The sequence below is a fragment of the Limanda limanda genome, chromosome 2, assembly GCF_963576545.1.
Source record: "Limanda limanda chromosome 2, fLimLim1.1, whole genome shotgun sequence".
NCBI classification, from domain to species: domain Eukaryota; kingdom Metazoa; phylum Chordata; class Actinopteri; order Pleuronectiformes; family Pleuronectidae; genus Limanda; species Limanda limanda.
The window spans coordinates 17,829,836-17,848,010 of record NC_083637.1 but is presented as its reverse complement, the minus strand read 5'-3'; the positions used below and the strand labels follow the sequence as shown (position 1 = coordinate 17,848,010).

Here is an 18,175-nt window from a genome sequence, read left to right as displayed (position 1 = left end):
TGTCCGCAAAGCATTTTAGTTTAACAGGAAATATCGTGATTGCACAGGATAAGTATAACCTCAGCAAGCAGTGGGTCACATCACATCGTTGATGGTATTTTATAAAAGCCAGAATTTCACAGATATGTCAATACCACTGTCAATGCAAAGAAGGTGTTGTCGGGGGGGAAACGTTTAAATCAGGATTAATTTGTCATGAAACAGCAGTTTTCATCTGTTAACAGCTGACTTCTTCAGCCACTGTGACATTTATAGTCCCCTGCATCCTGTGCTGTGCTCCTTTATGTGTGACTTCTCTTTGAAACCTCAGGCGTAAGCATAATTGTTAACAGACTTTCAAAGAAGTTACTCTTTCCGGAGAGGTAGATCAAGCCCGAAGGTGAGCAACACCCCCTCGGATTCGGGCCCCAGGCCCTGGATTCCTGCGCCTGACAGAAGAAGAGCCATGTCAGGAGATCCCGCTGGGGCCTCTGCTTGTAAATAAGCACGCTCAGCTGCATGCCAAGCAGCGTTTGTTTGATGTGTCTCAAGTTAGAAACTGGTTCTTAGAAACCTAGTTGAGGTTAAAAGCGATGAGACAGCATTGCAGTTTGCCACAAAGTAGGTGATTGGCATCCTCTGTGTGAGTCACCCATCAAACGTGTGCTTTATCTGATGTGAAGAACTCCATCTTGACTGCCTGCTGTGTGTCTTGTGTGTGCAGGGGGTGTGTTGGTGGCCAGAGGTGTCAGAACATAGCCACACTATGCATCATAAAGTGAAACTGCTGCAAAAGCGGTGCAGGGTTTTTGAATTTTGCACAAACATGCACAGGTTCCCGTATATACTCATTACAGCTTATCTATAAAAGATAAATACTACCATAACTAAGATAAGCTGGTCACTCACCTTTACAACTCAAGTCTGTTTCCACATGCAAAATGTAGTTCTGGTGTAGTTAGGTCAGGGTTTAGGAACAATTGAAGTGTCAGAAAATAACAAGTGACTTTGGAACAGGAGAATATTACTTTTATTGTTGTTAAACAGTTTGTTATGCTGAGGTCAGACAAAGTCAGGGGCTGCTGGGGCTCTGCTGCTCTGTGGCTGGGCTCACTTCCACCACTTGGCCCGTTTTCAAAAGGTGTCAACCGACCACGTAGCCCACAAACTTTGTCAAAGCTCAAACAGAGAAGAGTTTGCTCGACATTAGCACACAAAAAAAACCATGCACGTACCTGCTCAAACTCGACCACTTGATATTCCAAGTCCGGCGGGGTGAAGTGGAGACACACTGACAAAGCGGATAGTTCCTCCACGTAGCTTCCCGGTGAACACGGAGGAGAGTTTTACAGAACGACGGGAGCTTCTTCTTCTTCTTCTTCTTCTTCTTCTTCGTGTGGCCGAACACCTGAGTCTCCTCTGCGGAGGGAGCGAGCCGCCGAGCCCGTCACATGGATATCCACGCGTCGGTGAGTTTCAGCGAACTTTAAAAAAAAGCTCTACTCGGTTTCACGGAGAGAACGTCGCCTCATTGTTGTTGTTTTTTGAATTTAAAAAGAAGAGTGAGGAGTTGGTCCCGGAGAGCTGCTGCCTCCCTCGGCGTGTGACCCGGTGTGAGAGGAGGGAACGAGTCGGTGGGTCGGTCCGTGGTTACCTGACTCCAGTGCTCACCGTGAGGCCAGCCCTCCACACAGCAGCGGCAGCAGCAGCCTCATGTTTCCTGTTGTTCCAGCAGAGCAGACACACACAGCTCCCCTCCCTCCACCGCCACAGGTTCACATCCTGTCATCACACCACCAGAGTGACCCGCCATCTGCGGATTCAAACACACACTGTACACACACACACACAGAAGAACTCGTAATATCTAAAGATCAAACTCACCACTTCAACTAAACTAAAACTGCATCTGGAACTCATCATTCAAGTGTCAAACATTTTTAAACTCATCAATTTCCACCAGACATGGAGATGGAAATTGAGTTGTAATAATAAAAAATTATGCAGTAGCTTTATTTTTGGAAAACAGCTTGATTATCGTATTAATTAGTCTCAAACACCTAATCACCGCAATATGGTTTGTATTTGTACAGATGGGATTTTTATTGAAATGGGGACATCTGTGAACAAAGATGATAACACAAATAAGACGTGTTATAATTCTAACATGAAGAAATGTCTATATATGAGGGGTAACTCATAATTTTAAACATTCTCCCGCTATGGTACAAAATAATGGTCAGCACTTTAAGGCTTAAAACCTTATCCTGCATACTAGGCCATTAGTGAGTCAGGAAACATTAGTTGTTGATTGTGGCTCCTTAACAGGTTTTCTATTCTACGTTTTTTTTCTTACTAATCGAGCAGAAAAGTTACGAGTTCAACATCAAACTTCATTCCTTTTCTCATTAAGAGCTGTCTCCAGCTGTGAAACCCAATGCTAATGCTAACTGTATCACACTTCTACTTTTTAGCATGCTAACTAGCAGCTAGCACCGGTGCGGCTGGCCTGTCGGGTAAATTTACCGATAAGTACGGTAGTAAAGGGAGTCACTGTAATGTTCCCGGGTAGCAACCATCAACACCATGCTCATGGCAACCAGGTTCAGTCAGCAGAGACAACGTACATGTACCTTTTAAAGCTTAATTCATGTTTACCACTGTGTGAATTTCAGATACAATTTACTCTGTTGCTATATTTAGTCATATTTTGATGAAAATACGAGGGACTGGAGTTACACTAATGAGCCAAGGAGAAGGGGGTTGGTTCAGAAGTGGTTTGAATATTTATTTTGGCTGTCTTCTGATTTTCTCTTTTTTTTCATTATAAAATAGGTTCACAATAAGAATTCATCGCTATTACTGTGAATCCAAAGTGGCAGCTGCTGTTGTCCTCTGCAAAGGAGCTATTTTCGAACTTCGGTGCCACCTTTCAAGCTATTGGGTAGGTGAGAGTTACATGGGTATATGGGTTTTTACATAGCGTCTTTATTTAATTAGAAAGATCAGAATAACTTCAATACACAACACAGTACACTGTACATTTATTTTGGTATGCCAGGATGTACAATTTCAGGATTTGCCTTTCACCAAAAGTTAAGTTACAGTTAATGTTTGCTGGTATTTTGTTGGTCCAGTAATTTGTGATTTACAACAGTGAATTAGCATAAATTAATGAGTTTGGTAAATTTAACCAGATAACATTTTCTTATATTACCTCATATCAAGTAATGCCTATTTGACCTTGGAGTGGGAATGATAAAAAGTTAAATTCATGATAGACAACAAGGACAGACCATTCAACCACTCTGTAGGGCCATGAAATTAAACTAGGTTATTTTTACGTATATTTTATTATAGCCTACTCATATTTAATTTTTACTAATTTTAGCAAAGTTAATTGCTTTTTAAATGTACCCAAATCTAGGGTATAAACCCCTGAATTAATAGTTTGAACACATCTTTAGAGATGGTCAGTATTTTAGCCTCATAAATTACAGTGTAGCTGACCTGTGCTGTAGCTTCTTTATAATCACATTTTGCTAAAAGTCTGATTAATTCTTGATGGCTCAAATTCCCTAGCATGGCAATTTGAAGCAAGAAAGTCCTTGGCTGTGATCCACAGTGATAGTGTATGAAATGAGCACATCCACCGCCTCGGCCTACTTCTCATTCCCCAAGACAAGACAGAGTCTTCACATGAACAGCCAGATAGTACGAGCACACAGGCTTGTATCACATGGCTTTGGATGGGAAAAATGGTCTCTCTGTCTTTTGTGTGTGTGTATTTTGGAGCAGAGGTATTTGTTAGCATGGCAACATTTCTTTAACAATACTGAGTGCTTGTGATTTTGTGCCTGTGTGTTCATGCGTACGAGTGCCAGCACCTTCTAAACGCTGCTCTTTGTTTGACTGCGTGCATGTTTGTATGTGCTTGTATAGCATACTGTAGAAAGAGCTCCATTTGTCTGTGTTTTTGTGTTCCCATGCACACAAAACACATGTAAAAAGGGGGATTTATGAATGGTTTCTATTATGTGTGTTTTGTGGTATTTTATCACATGAGATACAGATTATTTTAAAACCGCTTTAGGAGTAAAAATGTCTGGGAAATCACTACCAGGAAAGATACTCACGGACAAAAAGCCATGTGGTTCTATTGGCCAGCTGAAGGACAGCCTGTCTAGCCTTTTAGCTGCACTGGAGCCATATAAGTGAGAGTGAAAGTACTTCATGTGAATACTTAACAGTATCTGTATGGTTCTGTATACAAAAGAGGCCTGCATCTCTATTGCTGCACAAGAATGCGAGTACTGATTGATTCTATGAAACCTCTTTTCTTTGTTTTCACTTGCAATACCAATACTTTTGTGATGATTTCCTTAACTTTATGCACCAATCCAAAAGCACTTAGATTCCACATAGGGAGTAAAACAAAAAGTGTGTGTACTAATTTTTGTTACCTCTTTCAGACCTTTTCTGGCACTAACTCTGATAGGGACCGAAGCTTGGTCCTAAGAAATTAAAAGATAATTTCTGAGGTACTTGTTAAGGTCAAAATGGGAACTCTGTGAATAGGTTAAAGATAGAGTTAACCATGAATTGGTCATGATTAAGTTTAGAGATAATGATTTGTATAGGCTTTCCACAATAAATGGAAGTCAATGCAAAGTCATAAAGTGGAGCTGTGTGTGTGCGTGCGCATGAGCACGAGCATAGCAGTGCTCATGTGGGACTGTTTGTAGGCCACATGCCCATCCCTGTGTACTTGATCTATTTAGAGTCCTGCAGTGTCTTACCCTGCTTGTTTCGCCCTTGACTTTCTACCTGTGTTGTTTCATCCAATACATCATATTACACACAGCCATGACCAGGCAGGTATCTAAAGACATCAACTGTCACAGACGAGCTGCTACAGAGAACCGCATACTGGCAGACCATGAGTTAAAGTAATGGGGCTGATAATATAGATGTCCTCTGGGAGGCTGCAAAAGACAGATATTAATATACTCACTGAACTATACTGCAGTTGGTTCCATGTCCTTGTTGCTACCAGGTAACATCAAAACCTTGTATCATGTGAAAAAAATATTTTTTTTATTCGCTTATTCTTTAACATTAGTCATATACAAAGGAATGGCTTTTATGGACATTTTTAAGTTAAATGAAGCAATGAAGCAAGAAGAAAAGCTGTCTGTGTGTATTTCTGCGTAAATTTGCGCTTCCACTGCCTCTCATTTTACTCTACGAATGCAGAGAGAGTTACCATGGGAACTATGACATCTGTGACACCACGTGATTTGATCCATTGCGCTCAGAAAAAAAAAGACACTGAACTGTGAGTGGTCCGTCATCCCTCACCATTGTGAGTGATTTGTTTGAGTGCAGCAAGAGCTTTTATCATTCCGTTTCTTATACATCTGACTTAAAAGTCTTCTGTTAGTAAAAGAGAGCTTTTTCAACATTGGCAATAGGTATGCCGTACCCCTCTCTTTGTCCTCTATATTCTCCCGAGATTAAATTTCTCTTTCTCCTGTGGCTATATCCTTTATCATAATTTTTCCACTCAAACTGGACTTCAAGATCTTACATATCTTCGGCTTTAATACAAGAGAAGATAATATTTACTTTCCTTAAATGTTGAAGGAATAGTTTGAAATTCATTTTCTTTCTTGCCAAGCGTTAGATGAGAGGGTTGATACAGCTCTCATGCAGATAAGGTAAACATGAAGCTTGGAATGGCAGGAAACAGACTTCGTCCAAATGCAACAAAATCCAACTACCGGCACCCCTGAACCGTATTATATGTCATTTGTTTAAGCCAGAGTAAAACAATAAGTTATCATGTAGGGGAGTTAGAGACTTTGGGAGGTGACTTTAACCAGTGAAACAGTATAACATGGGAGTCATTGAGCTTGGCAGGCGAATGTAGTTACCTTTAGACAGAGTTGGCCTTGAGTTTTATGCTTACCTAAGCTAAACAGCATAAAAGAGTGATCTTCTCATCTAATGTTTGATACGTTTAGAGACATATTAGGCTCATATTCAGGTTCCTTATTTTAATTCGGGTTATTGCTTTAAAATATTTACATGCTCTCATGTTCAGAAAACACATCAGTGTCCTCAAACTGTCGATTGCTGCAGCTTCTCTTTTCAGCCTCTGTCTGAAACACTAGGTTTTAGCTCCTGTCTTTTTAAGACTTTATTTTCGCCTTACCTGGCTTTGTTAGGGCACATGCAAGACTATCCGCTAACATGTATTATGCAAAAGTGGGGCATTGGGATGTCGCATGCTATTATGAAACCACAGAAGTATTGTTTGGATAACTGACGAGGTGTGACTTGTGAGAAAACACTTTAGGAGCTTAAGTGTTTTCTCTGCGCGAGAAGAGCTCCCTTCACTGTGGACTTAGGCCTAGGCTTTTTAACTTTGCAGACCTTTTCATTCACAAAAAACTACAATACACTAAAGATATGGAAAAAAAAAACATGAAAAGCTTAATGTATCTCCTTTAAAATGTTCTTTGCATTTGAATGAGGTTCACAAACAGTGCAACAGCAAAGGCAAATAACTGCTGGCTAAACTCCACGGCAACACAGACCTGTGCTGTAGAGCCTAAAGGGGAATTTGTCCAGCAGTCCACCTGTGCCTGTGCAGGTTGTCTGGACATGTAGCGGCGTGCATCATCATTCACATGTATGTGCAGAGACACATACAGAGGCTGTCCCTGTTTAGCCCTGAGTGAGGCAGATAATTTGTTAAAAGCAAACCAATGCTATTACGCAAGTACACACAGTCACACACACAGCTGCTGGTGAGCTCGCACCTGAGGGCGTCTGACCCACATAGGTCCACATGCAGGCTGCATCCACCTCGACAGTGCATCATTAAGCCACTGTCTACTGTCCCAAGTTGTGGTTTCTGCTAACCTGAGCACACGTTGACTGTCCAAGCTTAGTACAGAAACTCACACACACACATATACACACACACACACACACACACATACACACACACACATACACACACACACCCCAGTGAACTCACACACAAAAAAGCCCATAGTGTGCATGTATCAAATTGGTGTACTGGGGTACAAAAGTGCACAGTGTCGACCATATTACCCACTGCCTCACACACACATACATACAATCCCTCCTACTATCTCTCTCTCTCTCTCTCTCTCTCTCTCTCTCTCTCTCTCTCTCTCTCTCTCTCTCTCTCTCTCTCTCTCTCTCTCTCACGGCTCTTTTCTGCCTTCAGCCTCAGCTCCTGCTGTTTCATTCTCTTATTCCCTCTTCCCACTCTCAGTTTTTTCCTCCTCCTCTGTGCCTTTCCTTCTTTTTTCTTTCACACGCAGGCACACATCCACACACACTCTCTCTTCCTCTTGCTTCCTCTCCTCGTATCCACCGGCAACTACGCTGAGCAGCCTCCTTCACCAACCCAGTGGATCCCCTCACTTGACTAATTAGCCCTGAAGTGCTGTTAAAGATCATCATATTTAGCTTAGCGACCTAGCGGCAGAGTGCAGACAGATATAGACTAGGCTGGCTGGAGGCTGGGTGCCTGGCTGTGGGCAAGCTCTCTATCTCTCTCTGTTCACACTCAGTGCCGAGGACTTCTCAGTGGCAGAGCGGCGGAAGTGAGAGGTGGTTTTTGCTTTGAAATAGACGGGAGGAGGGGAAAAAAGAGAAAGAAGCGCAGCTGAGACCACAACAAAACCACAGAATGGGAGAAGGCTGCAGGTGCAGATCCTCCTAGAGACGGAGACTTGGAGGAGGCAGTGGTCTCTGCTTGTAGCGTACAAAGATTTAAGGTGAGCGCTTTTTAATATTAACTGGCCTGCTTTGTCTTCTGGTTGTTGGGAAACAGATTGATCCTGAACGTGTGTGTGTGAGAGAGAGACAGAGAGAGATAATGTAAGTGAGTGTGATTGTGCATCTCTATGACCCACATTGTCGAACCTGAGGTGCAGCACAGCAGGGATTCAACCCCCTGCCTCTGTCTCAGAGACACACACGCAAACAGACACACACGCACACACACATAGCACCACTTGTTGGACTGTCATTGGAGTGGACATGTAATGAATATTGCAATATTCATCAGACATTCATCACACATCAGTAAATGTGTGTGTACCTGTGTGTGTGAGTTTGCGTGCGTGTGTGTGTGATTGTGTCTGCACCCACAAAATAGTGAGTGGGTCTTTTGTTTGCTGTGGTGCTAGTGCGAGCCTTAAGGATGCACATCATAGTGAGCGACATGGACAGCAACATAAGAGACGATCAGTCACGCCAGCCTTGTGCCCGATTGCTTCTCACTGCTTTTGAAGATGGGAGCATAAAAGAGGACACAAACACTGTAAATACAACAGACAACCTTTCTTCTGTGTGTATTTATGTATAAATACAATCATTCTATCATGCTCTGCCGCTTGTGCAGCCTCTTTAGCCTTTTTTTTTGTATAAATTTATGCCATTTCAAAAATCGGAACCTTTCTGCTGTGGCTCGCCTCTATGTAAATTGATAATTCATTGGGGTGGTGAAATTACATTATAGTGGGATAGTGTTTCCTATGAGGCAGACTGGTAATGGTGAAGAAAGAGGGGTTCAAACTATGTGTATGAGCCAGAATAAGCTTAACATTGCACAGTCCAGAAATAGAAGTGTGAGACTTGTGCAAATATTGAGGCAATACTCTTGAGGAGAAAGGGAATTATTAAACATTTTGACAAATCGTGGATGTAAACCAGTCTCATATAAAGCTATTAATAGAAGAGCATGATGATAAATCTATGAGGTGGAACAGAAACTGCCAAGACGAATTTCACTGCCAAATAATTGAAGTTCATGGACAACGTGACTGCATCTGTTGTACTTTTAGTAGAAATAACGATTGATAAGACAATTATTCTGTGGCTGTGCAATACAGACCATTGCATTCTGGGTGTGTATGCTGTTGACATTGGACAGCACCTGCTCTTAATCTGCCTGTTCAGAATGGGCTGTTTGTTTGGCCTGTGGTGATGCTGGTTGCAGTTTTCTTTGTGAATCTGTAAAAGTGACCTGCAGTCATTGAGCCGCAGCAAGAAAAAGACCTACTGCTGCGGCTCAGTCCATAGAACCTTGAGGCTGCACCACCACTGCTGCACAAAGAGCTGTTCACCTGTTCATTCAAAGTGCAGTGAAGCTCAACGCAGTAAACAGAACCCCCAACTGGAGAATCAGTCATTTTGCTGTTGTTCCGATTGACGGCCTCTTCCTTTGATGAGTTGGAGCAGCTGCTGCTTGTAGAGCGCTGGTCGCAAGATTGTCCAACTTTTTAATCAACTTTTTAATCTAGAACGTGTCACGTGTCAAAATAATTCAACACTGCACTTCCTAGGGCGTGAGTAAGTGTGAAGACGATAAGATCGAGCCACAGAGATATTTCTGAAATGACGAGATAAATATCAGTTATTTGAGTCCCAGCTTGTTTCTGGTTTAGAGGTCTGGGAATCCTCGATAACATGCGTGAATGAGCTAAAATTTTATTTTTGATTGAACTGTTTCAGATGAGAGAAGATTTAAGTGAAGTCGGGTTTCTGGTAGTTTTATAACTTAAATGTTTTAGCTACTAGTGCGTATACTGCCGTGCTCCAAAACCATTTAATAGGAATATTTTCCATATCTCCTTATTTGCAAAAATACACTTATTTCTTTATCATGGATAACAAGCTGGTATATTTATTGTGCTTCTATAAACAGGAATTTATCATTCACCTTTTCCTTACTCCTTTATTTTTTATTCTAAAATGTGCGTCATTTAATCATTACTTTTTTTGGTCCTCATCACTGTGTCATCTTTCAAATTTAGCATTTTAACACATTGTTTATAATTCAGTTGAGCTGTGAAGGCATGAACGCATTCCAACCTTGCGAAGTGGCTTCCTCCCCTCTCCCCAATAATGACCATCGATTAGGGAAGGTGCTGACAAGGCAGCTGAGATTCGCCTTTAGCTATAAAGTCAACGAGATAATTGTTGTCAAGGAGATGAGGGAATGTGCTCAGTATCTGAGAGGAAATCCAATTACTATTTGAATGAATAAAATGATACTGCAGATTGCTGAGGGCCTTCGCATCGTGATTGATAACATCAAATTGTTAAAGTTTGCATTTGGTGTTTGGTTTAAAGAGGCTTCATATATTTGAATGCCCTTTAAGGCACCTCTGAAATTATAAAAGTTGATTATATTTGTCAACAATCCCATAGAATCTCATAAGCTGCCGTTCCTGCTCTACCTCTCCTAACCATCTCCGCCCCTGTTTCCTCCTTTTCCCACTATTGGGACTGGAGTTGTTTTTCCCCTTCAACTTCTACCTGTTATTCCCCCAATCACTATCATTTCCCATTGCTGAGTCTGCTGCCTTTCACCACCACCCTATTTACTTCTGACAAGTCTCTGATCGTCTGCATCATGACTTTGCCTCCCTCTTATCTCTTTCTGTCAGGCTTTTGTTTTTGATCATCGCTCCTCTGTTTCCACTCTACTTCTCCTCCTTTCAACCTCATTTCCCCCCAATTTTTAGATTGCCTCCCTGTATGTGTGTGTGTGTGTACATCGACACTGTAGTGTTTATGTGCATTTTTTGTATCGTGCAGAAAACATCTTTGTGGACATATGATTGAATAAGTTGATGTGTGTATTGGATAAGTACATGTGCATTAGAGGTGCAGTTGTTTTTCTGATGATGAATAATGACGTGACTCCCTCTTTGTGCTCAGACATGATTATTGGTAAAACTGACAACATGAAGCAATTGGCAAGGTTTCATTTCACACAAATGGTGCCACGTTGGTGAAATTCTGCAGCAACACATCCTCAAGCTGATCTATTGATAGCAGAGTTTTTTTCTCTCTCAGACACAGAGACTCAGCCCGATTGAAAGTGTTCATTAAATTGTGGTTTTAAATGTACACTGCCAATGTTTTTTAAAATTATTTATATATACAAGTTATTTGTATTGCTACAACAACGTGGCTGAGCTGCAGTTCATATTTAGTCAACTAAAACACATTATTTGTAAAAAAAAATCTCTTATTGCAGTGGTAAAATAAGCACTCAGATCTTTCACTAAAATAAAAATGGCAAAACCACAGTATAGATATCTCTGTTATGAGTAGAAAACCTGCATTCGAATTTTTATGGAAGTAAAACTAGATTCAAAGAATTTTGGTTAATCACTTATGCATCTGTATGTTAGGATCATTTAAGTTGTAGTTGGTAAAGATGAGTTAAATTAAACTGAGGTTTTAATTTAGTTTAATTCAACTTACACAATATTTTAAGTCAAATATTTAAAGTGACTAAAACTCACAGATACTTAATTTCCAGGTACATAAAACCTAGTTTGCTGCGACTCTTTGAACTCTGAATACTTCTCACTAATCTTAACTCTAAGCCAGACACTGAATCTTAAAAGACCACTGTTTACACTGTAGTAGCTTCTCAGAACAGTGTTTAGTGACTCATTCTATTCAGAAAGTGGACACTAACAAAGTGACTAAATCGTGGTGTCAGTCAAGTGTCTGTCTTGTGGCCAAAGCTACAGTCGGACTTGGGATCAGTTGTCTCAGCTTTATTTCTTATTCATTAGCACATCGTCAAAATCCCCCGGACCGTTCTTCTAGGGTCAGCAAACCTCCACACCAAATATATATGTCTGACTCAAATATTTTTAATCTAATGGACTGAAGCTGTACAATGACCTTTGATCCCTCAGATGATTGACAGCCAGCTATCAGCACAGAGGAGGGCGATGATGAGGAACATCCCTGATGAAGACCAAGGCCTGCAGAAGACCAGCACCTACATCGTGCCCTGCTTCCTCTTGGTCGAGGTGAGTCTTTACACATTATTCATAAAAGTTAAAAATATACAGCTCAACTGACTCGACTCACATCTGATTATTTGAGCCTGATCTGGCCTGAACAATGAAAGCCTATTTAAAGACTGTTCAGCCTCTCTTTTTATAGCTATGACCTTATAGAGCTAAAGGCAACATCAGTCATAATATCTGACGGATTTATCTTAACCTCACAAGGAATACAGAGTCAGAATTTCATTCTTGTGCTGATATCATGGACAGCGTTGAAGAGCTAGCTCTTTCCTCCGCAGGTGTCGGACGGTTTTGAAACCTGTGTGAGGCTGGAGTCACACAGAGCAAACTGATGGACGCATGAAAGCGCATTTTCCGGTCTTCTGCCTGCGAATGTTCTCCCTCCTCTTTTTTCTTCCATTACTGCGGGATCACGTTCTCCCATCATTTCACACGTTTCTCATGGCAGATTAACAACAAGGGATTTGTGTTGGGGAAACTGCATGAATTAGCTGGATCGGTTTTCAATTCGCTGACTCCCAGAAAAAAGTGATTGATTTGATCAAATTATCACATTTGTGTAATAACCCTCAGTCTGTGAATCTCTTAGTGATGAGATTCAGCGGGGGGGTGAAGGGATCCAACGCTATAGGTATTGTCACAAGAAAAGCTCATCCCAAGTGAGCTTTTTGCTCATTACCTCCTTGATTCCTTTCCTCTCGACTCTTCTAGTCTTCCCATGACTTCTCTCTTCCCTGTAATCCCTAAATGACCTGATGGAGCGCTCATGGCCTCTGCCAGATTTCCTAATTAATTGGCCTAATTAAGAACGGAAACCCAATTAGGCTGTGCCACTTCTAACACGCTCCAAGCCAGCAGGTTGCCTGAGCTACAGCAACGATGGCAGAACAAGGGGAATTGGCTTTATTTTTTTCAGCATTAAAATAGTCTTTGCTTTTAAGCATGGTTAAAAACGTGTTGTTGCAAATGGGTTGAAATATTACTGTTATAGATGGTGACAGAAACAGCAGTGTGTGAGAATGCAAATGTCTGAGTCAGCTGCTGCCGACATTCTCCATAATTATCCTTCAAGCCCACCTAATCGCCCTTCTGCAAGCGGGTGCGTTTCTAACACATGACGGATTGAGAACGGAAAAAAGTAAAAAGAATAAAATATCTCAGGATAAAAAAGAGGTGGAGTACCGATAGATGCCAACGAAAAATGTAAACTTCAACAAACAACAATATTTTTTCTGATACGGTCCAACACGCATGCTGTGAACAAAAACACAGGATCTCCACAGGAAAATGCATACGTCATGTCCTCAGTCCTGCATGTCCTCCCAGATTCCACCCCTCGCCTGAATATCTCGGACAATCTCCTGTTGCCGTCCTCCTATCTGAAGGGCAAACTCTCTGTACCAGCGCAGCTTTCCAGACATTTTCCAGACTTCCTGTCTGAAAACAACTGCAGAAAATCAGAAGTTCAGGTGTTTCAACAGAATAAAAAGCCCACAGGCAACAAGAGAGCTGAGGCTCAATATCGTAGTTTTCCTTTTTGTCCAAACCGGCTGAGACAAACTGAGGCAAACACAGATCTTGTAAAAAAGTTGCTCCAACACAAAAAAGTTTAGCGTAAACTTTCTAAAGCAGACTACATCTTTATTTAGCTCACCTGCAGGAGCACCTAACCTCATCGACTCAGCCTCCTGAAGGAGTCGCTTCAGCGTTGCTCTCCTTCTCTTTCTTTGTACTCGCTCGCTCATTTCACAGAATGCTCTTGAGATCATACTACGGCGTGTTCATCTGCTCTTTGTGCCGCATCCAACACATGCATGCAACATAGTTTCCACATAACAATACTCATGAACACACCTGTGTTACCACTGCATCTCCTCATACCACAAATATCTCACAGATCCCTGCAGGTTCCATCCATGTTCTTAAGGCTTCTGAATTTACCTCCTTTCATTGTGCTTTGGTACTGGCTCATTTGCAACATCCTCTGGAGGACTTGTTATAATGATTTTCCCGCTTTCTAATTTTTTCATATAGTGCGTCTATTATATCTCCAGGCTTGTATCCGTCAGTGGTGCTCCTCCCCTCTTCCAGTATTCTCTTTGACGGTCTCTTGAGTACTGCCCAGCCGGTCCTTTCCTACAGATCCTCCACATCACTCCTCTCCAGCGCTTATTCCCACGTGTAATTATATCTTTTGCAACACGAATCTCTCCATTATTCCCCCTTTAGTTGAAAAGCTTCGTCTCCTCCCACTCAAAATATCTGTATCGAGAACCTCCATTCTCCTCGACACTTCTCTCCATCTTCATATGGCCTCCGATGTTCCTTTTTTTTCTTCCTTTAAATCCCTCCTCTTGTTTTCGTTCACCTCTTCCACTTTGACAATCCTTCTCACAGTTAAAGCAGACGTTGCCCTGAGCAGACCGTGTCCTCATGCTCCCCTCGTGTCACAGACTGAAGAGTAACGTGCACACGATTTGAGCCCGGGGAGGGTGAGTCTTCTCATTCTGTCAACTTAATCACCCCTTTCTGCCGGGGCCTATATTGAGCCTATTGTTTTCATTTTATCCAGCACAACCAGTGGTGTAGTAATGAGAATCATGGTTTGGCTTTAATTACTACATACCCACCTGAATGCATCTGTGTGCTTTGTGGTATAGCTTAATAAAGGGCATTTTAAATGCCTCTGCCCCCTCTGCTGTGTTCATACTGAAGCAGCTTTCTGTAGAATAGCTCCCCCCGGAGGGGCACTACCTCCTTTGTTGTTACATTAGCATCTCATTAGCCATTTCTTTTCCAGTTCAAACATCCAGTCTTCTATCCTCTTTCTATCTTGTGATCTTGTTGACGATTCCGTCTTTGTTTCGCTCTTTTTCTCCCCCCAATCTAAACCTCCGTCTCTCCCTTTCTGCCACTCTCTCTGTTTCCTCTTCCTTTATCTGCACGGAGATGGTGTCTTTTCCCCTGCTCACTCTCACTGTAGGCCAGTTGTTCCTTTTTTCTTTTTTTCTTCCCAGACTCGTCTAGCACCTCTTACTTTGATGAGTGTATCTCTGCTAGTCTCTGTTCACACTTTCCATGTTTCTTCCCTCTGTCTTTTTCTCGTCAGCGTTTTCTCCTTACGAGAAGATTAAAATGTGCGAGTGATTTCATACAATTTAATCTTAAGCAGTGCGGGATAAGAGCAGTCCTAATGAAAAGCAGCAAAAGCAGTCTATTTTCTTCCTCTCTCTGTGTGTCTCTCTCTCTCTCTCTCTCTGTCACCCTCCTTCTTATGCTCCCCTCTCTTGTTTTCGCTCCATGCTCCCGCTGTTGCTGGCGTGAGCCACACAAGAGACTGGTCTGAGGCCTCACAGAGGCGCTGCTTCAAAGGGGCCTCTTTAAAAAGTCATTTTGATACAACTTATGTCTGACTCGCTTCAGACACCGGTGGGTGGGAAGAGGGATGTGAGTCGCTGTGATCTAGGCGAGGCTGTCCTACTGTGAAAATCTGTACTGGAGCTGAGTTACAAAGTACCCCGAGCGACTACAAGTGGACTCTTTGAGTGGCCATCGCTGAGCATTCGAGTAGTAATAGTACCCATGAATAGTAGCATGGTATCAGCTTTAACCATAGTGTGAGTACTGTTGTGACAAAATCCCGGCGCCAAGCCTCTATAATGTGCACCCATCCTCTGCTGTTCAGCCTTGACTGCCAGCTCCGAGTCGCCTCCTCTTCTTTGCTCCTTCCTCACGCATCGTTGGCTGAGTCCTCCTGTGGCCCGGCAACTACTATAAAGTAAAGACTGCTGAGCATCAGACCACATAATATGTCAGGGCCGTGGCCAGTGCTGCATCCAGTGAGACTCTAAGGTGTTGTTTCATGTCTGCACACATCTCTCATTTTGTCGCTTCCCTGCAGAGGCCCTGATTTGTCTCTGCTACGTGCTGCTGCTTTTTGTCTCAAAGAAAAGAAGAAGCAGATATGTAGGTTATTGTCTAATTTGCGTCAAATGAAATCCTGTGCCAACTATGTTCTGGGTTTTAAATAGGTTTTATTGAGCCAAGGAGAATTATTCATACAGTATATTGTATATTCATTGCTCATTTCATTGTACAAAAGAAAAATTACACAACTGTTCATTCATGGATATATAGCTGGTGATAAATATATTGCTTATTAAGGCAGAAGGGTTGTCGTCAAGAATGGACAATATCAGAAATAACCACATTAAAGAGGAAATTATACATTCTTCAAAAAAAAACTGCAAAGATAGATAAATGTATATATGCTAATAAATATACCAGAACAAACGAGAAACCCTCTTGGTGTTGTTCAATTTTTGAACCCCCTCATATTCGCCTGACCCCTTTTCTCATTCAGTTACTCCTCAGAACAGTTTGTAAACATAAGTTACACCTCTGACACTTCTATATGTAAGGTGTGCCAACCATGTTTTCTTCATCAACATATTAGCCGACACTGTTAGGATTTCTGATGAGTCTGACAATGTTTGTATATATCTTTAAAACATTCGCACAATTGTTTTAGCAACAACAGGAATATTTCACTGTTTTATTCACTTTCTTAACAATTTTACAGCAAATTTTCCAGTGTATCTGAAAGAGGACAAGTTTGAAATAAAAAGAATATGATTTTGTGGTTTACTTGACCTTGTTAGGTTGCTGCAACAAGCGTAACAAAATAAACATTAGACTGATCTGAGAAATCTGGACGAACTGTAACAAGTTGTGTACTGTGGGTGATACGGGGGCCAGGTTTCGGCAAGAGCAAGGCATGGAAATTAAAACGATGATCTCTGGTTCTGCTGCATAATTTTGGATGTTTGTCAAGAGTCTGACAACATTTTACCACAATGCTAAATCAATGAAGTATTCTCTTAAAGTTATGCCTGGTGCAAACTAGAGAAAAAAAAAAAGGTCCGATTCAGCTCTCCCAGCAATCGCGGGGGCGTTTACTGAATTGAGGCAGATCTGAACAGACTATCTGGCCAAATCATCCTGTAGGATTTACATAGACAATAACATAGTCTCCCTGATTTGCAATAGCCAATTAGAGCGAGCTGGGAAGCGCCACCAACTGGATGTAGCATAATTGTGTTCGGAGCTATAGACAGAGCAACAAAGGAGGACAATTTTGTGGAACTGTGGCAACAGTGTGAGTTTTTGTTTAATATGTCCTGTTGTTTGTATGAACCTTGGAACAAACAATCGCAACCACCTTCATGTTTGTTTTACTCTGAAGTGAAGTTTGATCAGGCAAGTTTCTGTGAGTTTCTAGGGAGTCTGGGATCGCTGCTCGGAAATCGTTTGATTAAACGCCAAGTGTTTGGTTCTGCAAGGCGATTGAATTCTCACGAATAAAACATTGGTTATTACATCTGAGGTCTCCTACGTTGCTAAAATCAGTTACGAAGCTCTGACATGTTCACTTTAAGAAAAGGTGACCAAAAGGTTTTCACTTAAACCAAGTTCTCAGAATAATAATCCCACACTTTGTACCCCCACTATCCACCCGAAACCTGTAAGTGTGTGATGCAGATAGTCTTTCTTTACCTTTGGAAGAACGTTGCCACTGAACAGACAAGGCTGTTACCTTATTAGTTCATATTTTGCAAAATGATAGAAACCTTTAGGAGGGTGGATGCTAATGGTTCCAGAAAAGCTTTCTGTTTTGTTTCATATGTCTGAGTGCTGATCATAGGGCTTGTCAGAGCTTGATTTTGCTGCCAAGTGCATTGACTTCAGGAAGAAATTACCCTGCTTGTTGATGTTTTCCTCTGTGTGTGTGTGTGTGTGTGTGTGTGTGTGTGTGTGTGTGTGTGTGTGTGTGTGTGTGTGTGTGTGTGTGTGTGTGTGTGTGTGTGTGTGTGTGTGTGTGTGTGTGTGTGTGTGTGTGTGTGTGTGTGTGTGTGTGTGTGTGTGTGTGTGTGTGTGTGTTTGCGTGTGAGAGAGAGTGTGAGTGTGTAAGGCGGCCTCTGGAATCTTTCACCGCCTTTGATTTCGGTCTGAAAGCAGCACGCCATAGTTCTCTTCAATAATGAACAGCATCGTAAATGCATCAGGCCCACAGTTCCCGACAACAAAGCATCTTCCTCCCTGCATGCGCTTACTTCATCCATACTCCCTGCTAGGTTTGACACTGCCTCAGTGTATTCTCTACCTCCAGGCTACGCCATTTTTGTGTGTTTGCTCTTTTTCTAAATATATTTTGTTCCAAACAGTTGTACTTGTGCCAAGACCAAGACTCCACCGAACTGTACTTTGGGTTTCTCCTGTAGTGCACCTTTTCATTGTAGCTTCAGCTT

General features: G+C 41.9%; 2 protein-coding genes across 5 annotated transcripts in view; one reads left to right on the top strand and one right to left on the bottom strand.

The window, feature by feature from the left end:
* Positions 1-1,731, bottom strand: part of palm3 (paralemmin 3) — a 30,342-nt gene extending 28,611 nt beyond the window's left edge. For both annotated transcript variants that reach the window (XM_061067480.1, XM_061067481.1), the window contains exon 1: positions 1,215-1,731. The gene's annotated coding sequence lies outside the window, so the exon portion shown is untranslated. The remainder of the gene's footprint in view (positions 1-1,214) is intronic.
* Positions 1,173-18,175, top strand: part of LOC132997837 (phospholipid phosphatase-related protein type 5-like) — a 47,928-nt gene continuing 30,925 nt past the window's right edge. For 2 of the 3 annotated variants that reach the window (XM_061067476.1, XM_061067479.1), the window contains exons 1-4: positions 1,173-1,448; positions 1,538-1,752; positions 2,815-2,923; positions 11,751-11,867. In XM_061067476.1, the coding sequence (XP_060923459.1) occupies positions 1,431-1,448; positions 1,538-1,752; positions 2,815-2,923; positions 11,751-11,867 (459 nt within the window). In that variant the 5' untranslated portion in view covers positions 1,173-1,430. The remainder of the gene's footprint in view (positions 1,449-1,537; positions 1,753-2,814; positions 2,924-11,750; positions 11,868-18,175) is intronic. The other variant, XM_061067477.1, reaches the window with a different exon arrangement.